Consider the following 4198-nt stretch of genomic DNA (forward strand, 5'->3'; position numbering starts at 1 on the left):
GCTTTGTTCCAATGGCTCAGTGAGTCTATGGCCTAACTTTAACCTGGCTGAGACTTTTTATTTTAAATTGTTGTACCGACGTCATAGAGCAGACCTGGTAACACTCCAGTACATGTAGAACAGTGCATGGACGAGAACTGTGTAGAGCAAACTACTGTTCATTATCAGTACAGAGATGGATAACTTCACAATTATCTCCTTTAAGATTGTTAATTGGTTAATTCAAGGCCTTGGCCTATATCCAGTTTTCTATTGGCACCTGTGTTGCTTAATACATAAAACCAGGCAATCGATAAACGTGTTCTGTGGCTACAAATGTCAATACATTCACACAAGAGATGGACAAATGGCTAATAATACATTAGCATGAACTTTATAACTTAAAAAATAATAAATAGACACTGTGGTAATGCATAGGTTTGTGCAGAGGATGTCTATAAATATTCAGCAGTTGTCAGTACATTACCAGCTACACTGTATTGTTTCATGTGTGTACTGTAGGCGGCAGAGGCTAAAGCCACTCACACGACGGCTCCTTTTTGATCCTGTGGAAAGTCTCTAGAGCAACAGCTCATGGTATATCAGCGAAGTAAGTCTAAACACATTGTTAGCCTCAGGACTTAGGGGAACCAGGGGCCACCACTGTCACTAAACTTCAATAGTCTGTGCAAATAAACACGTTTAACTAATACAATTAAAGTTAGCCCAGTATGTAATTTCATCACATACAAAGCATACATTGGACTTTATAACAACCTGACATTTGTTTATTTGCTCTAAGTATCACATTGTTTCAGGAATCCAAGGAAACAAGGCAATCTTGATTGAAAATTTCTTTCTGCATTCTGACCAGGGGAATCAAATGATTTTTCTGGAATGCCAAAAGCCAAATGACCTGAAGTTATGTACCTTAAATCATGCATAGTACATAAAAAGCCACAATACAGTAACAAACTGTGCATCAGAAACAAATTTCACCTTGAATCAGTATAGTTGGAGTCTGCCTAAGAGGGCCCCTACACTGTCAATGATCTCTGAACAAGACCTGTGTTGTTAACACCATTTAGTCTTAACTGTGAATGTCTGCTTTGCTCCTTGTTGGCTCCTAAATACAGACAATGCCTTCTTCAAGCTTGGACCCTCTACTGCTGTTGTAGAGTTCAAATACCACTGGAAACACCTCACACTGACATGGGACATGCTCATATTATTTTGTACATAAGATACTCTTGGCATGTGGTGCCTTCCTTCACCAGTAAACCAATACTCTGCCCCTGCAGCCAGGTCTTGGCCTTCTTTGAATTCTAAACATTTGTTTGTTCCCAGTTTCACACTACCTCATCAGACTCCAGGTTGTATTCCTCATACAGGGTATCTAGGATGGCCAGCTGTTTCTCCATGGCTGGCAGATACATTCCCAGGTCCCTGTGCATGCTGCTAGTGAAGCCTCTTTTTAGCTCGTCGCCCTCTCCTGACGCTAAGGCAGCGATGAAGCTTTGATAAGATGGGGCTGCTCTCAGGGCCAACTGAGGAAATCAAAGTTAAATGACCAAAAAAAAAAAAAAAAGCTATAGTCACATTTCAAGTTGGGACATCAGTAACATGTGATAAAAGAATGGTGCAAGTGGGAAATACCTACAGCGAATACTCCTCGCACAACCCATCCGTGGTACTGTCGAAGGGTCTTTCCATAGGCGTTATCTAGGGGAAAGAAGAGATCAGTGGAAACTCAACAGTGAATATGGATTGCGTTTCCTATATTTGTGTATATCCAGCATTGCTCACTTAGCGCTCCCTGGACGTCTCGTTCTCCTGCGTTGACCTCTGACAGAAACTCCTTGAGGAACTTCAGGCCTCGTCTAAGCCACAGCAGAGCCTCAGTAGCAGAGTTGCGCACCTGGGTGACATCCGTCTGGACTTCATGCAGCACGATGGACTGCAGTGTGGGGTACCTGTCAGGCTCTGACATCAGCTTCTGGTGGATCTTCTGCAAGGACCAAGGGACAGTGACGTGAGACAGATCCTGACTCTACTCAGCTGTCATTTGCACTGACTTACTTGAACAACAAAAAAAAAATGCAATAAACATCTACAAAACATTACAATGTATTATTTATGCAATGCATATTGACAGAGCAGGAATAATAGGATTAATAAGTGGGGGAGTGGGGGGGGGGACAAGAAAAGGCAAAACAGTAAGATGACCTATTGTACAGTAGATCATAACTTAAAAACATTTAAAGCATCTTCTACAAAATGTCTTCATAATTATTTTGTTACCTATCCTATCAAACGTGTGCACTTACCTTGATATTTCCAACAAAATCCATTTTAACTGGTGCAAACACTGTGGACCCCAGTTTGTCTACAAAGAGAGAATCTATGATCATTTATTTGTTGCTTTTTAAGATTCTCCATTTAGAGCTTTGAATGGACTGCAGGATGTCGTGACTGTTAATAAAAGATTAACTAACCCCTACAGCAAATTTAAAGTAACCACAATGGGAAAATAATGAAGGCTCGTGACACGCTAAAAGACCCGAAGTCCTTTTTTCTGCAAGCGAAGTTAAATGGCAGAGGGAAGGGATTTCCAGGATATGTTTTGTCTCACAGCCAAAGAGCTCACACGACTGTACATGTAAGCAGTGTGTCACAGATATCACCTATACCTATATGTGGATCTGTGCCAAGATATGATAAATCAAATCAACATTCAAACATTTAACAGGCCTAATCAGTTAAAAAGTCATGTCAGCTTGGATATAACATTACATGAATTTTAGGGATTCCTGCAGTGTCTGTTTTTTTAAAGGACAGTTTGTTATGACAATGCCAGTCTTTTGAGAAAACACTGGCATCTCACCTCCAAGTATGTTAGTTAATCCAAAACTGATCATTAAACACTGTGGCTATGGTTAATTTGCAAATATCTCATGCTAGATGGTTCCTCATGACCTCATCCGTCTCCTCCTAAATCTTGGACCAAATCTGATAAAGAAAAAAAAAAAGTCTGCCAAAACTGCCACACAAAAAATGCAAGTCCTTTTCAAGTCCTGCACATATTTTGGCTGTGCAGTATCTGTGACCGACCACCTTTATTTATGTGTAGTACACACAGACAGACATTTGGTCACAAGCAGTGTTGTAGTCAAGTCACTAAACCTCAAGTCAAGTCCCCATGACCAGAGTCTGAGTCATCAAGGTTAAGCACAATTAACACACCATTTTAAAAGGAGTTCACTCACCATGTATGACAAAACAGCCAAACAAACACACTCTTAAGCGCACACACACATGCTACTTAAAAGTTAACAGTGTCTATGTCTTATGCCAAATTATTATTCCAACATTAGCGTCTAAATGCAGTCGATGCTCAAGTCCAAGTCGAGTCATGAAAATCAGGACTCGAATCCTACAACACTGGCCACAAGAACCTGTATCAGTTAATCACAATGTTGCTGGGATAAAAAGCATAAATAAAGGCCAGCAAAAGACAAAGATGCAGAAGGAAATTAGAGCATTTATAGAAAAGCTTGGTGAATCCAAGACAGAATAAGGGCCCCTGGCTAATTATGTGAACGGCAGAGCATGCACAAATGACAGAAAAGTTGCCGAGAAAGTAGTCCTAGTTTATCTCATTAAAGTTTGGGGTGAAATGACCACAGATGTAAATAAGCAACATAAGAAACAGAAACAAAGGGGTAGATTGAAATGAGGAGAGACTGACAGTGACTGGCCTACCTAATACAGGCACTATTGCATAGCATGAGTCCAAAAACTCTTGTGTTGGGATACCATTGTCGTCGTCCAGTCTTATATCACTAAATCTAAAAAAGTAGAACAGATTCAAACAGGAGAATATATTAGAGGTATTCATGTCATTTCAATGTTTATTTGATCAAACCAAACAGAAAAAAGGGTACAAACATCAAAGCCAATCCAGAGAAATCATTCACACCATGTCATGCAATTATATGCCTGACAATACCTGAGACTATACTGCTATTTCATCTACAACATAATAGTGTGTTGCCCAACTCTAAAACTGTTCCATTAATTTAAATATGCATACTACAGTCCCTCATCTTGCAGTTGTACACTGGATGGGATGGTGACTTCCTTCATTATAATAATGTTATCTTCAAAACCTTTTACAGAAATTAGTCACACTAGTCAACACTCTCCAGGATCTTAAAAT

At 39.9% G+C, this 4198-nt stretch overlaps 1 protein-coding gene across 1 annotated transcript in view; it reads right to left on the reverse strand.

Annotated features, from left to right (window-relative positions):
* Positions 1-6: 6 nt before the first annotated feature.
* plekha8 (pleckstrin homology domain containing, family A (phosphoinositide binding specific) member 8) overlaps positions 7-4198 on the reverse strand; it is an 8151-nt gene continuing 3959 nt past the window's right edge. The window contains exons 9-13 of the mRNA XM_020612744.1: positions 3742-3827; positions 2307-2365; positions 1786-1987; positions 1640-1701; positions 7-1526 (exon numbers count right to left, since the gene is read on the reverse strand). Of these exons, the coding sequence (XP_020468400.1) occupies positions 1329-1526; positions 1640-1701; positions 1786-1987; positions 2307-2365; positions 3742-3827 (607 nt within the window). The 3' untranslated portion in view covers positions 7-1328. The remainder of the gene's footprint in view (positions 1527-1639; positions 1702-1785; positions 1988-2306; positions 2366-3741; positions 3828-4198) is intronic.

This window comes from Monopterus albus, unplaced genomic scaffold (genome assembly GCF_001952655.1).
Source record: "Monopterus albus unplaced genomic scaffold, M_albus_1.0 scaffold127.1, whole genome shotgun sequence".
Lineage (NCBI taxonomy): Eukaryota > Metazoa > Chordata > Actinopteri > Synbranchiformes > Synbranchidae > Monopterus > Monopterus albus.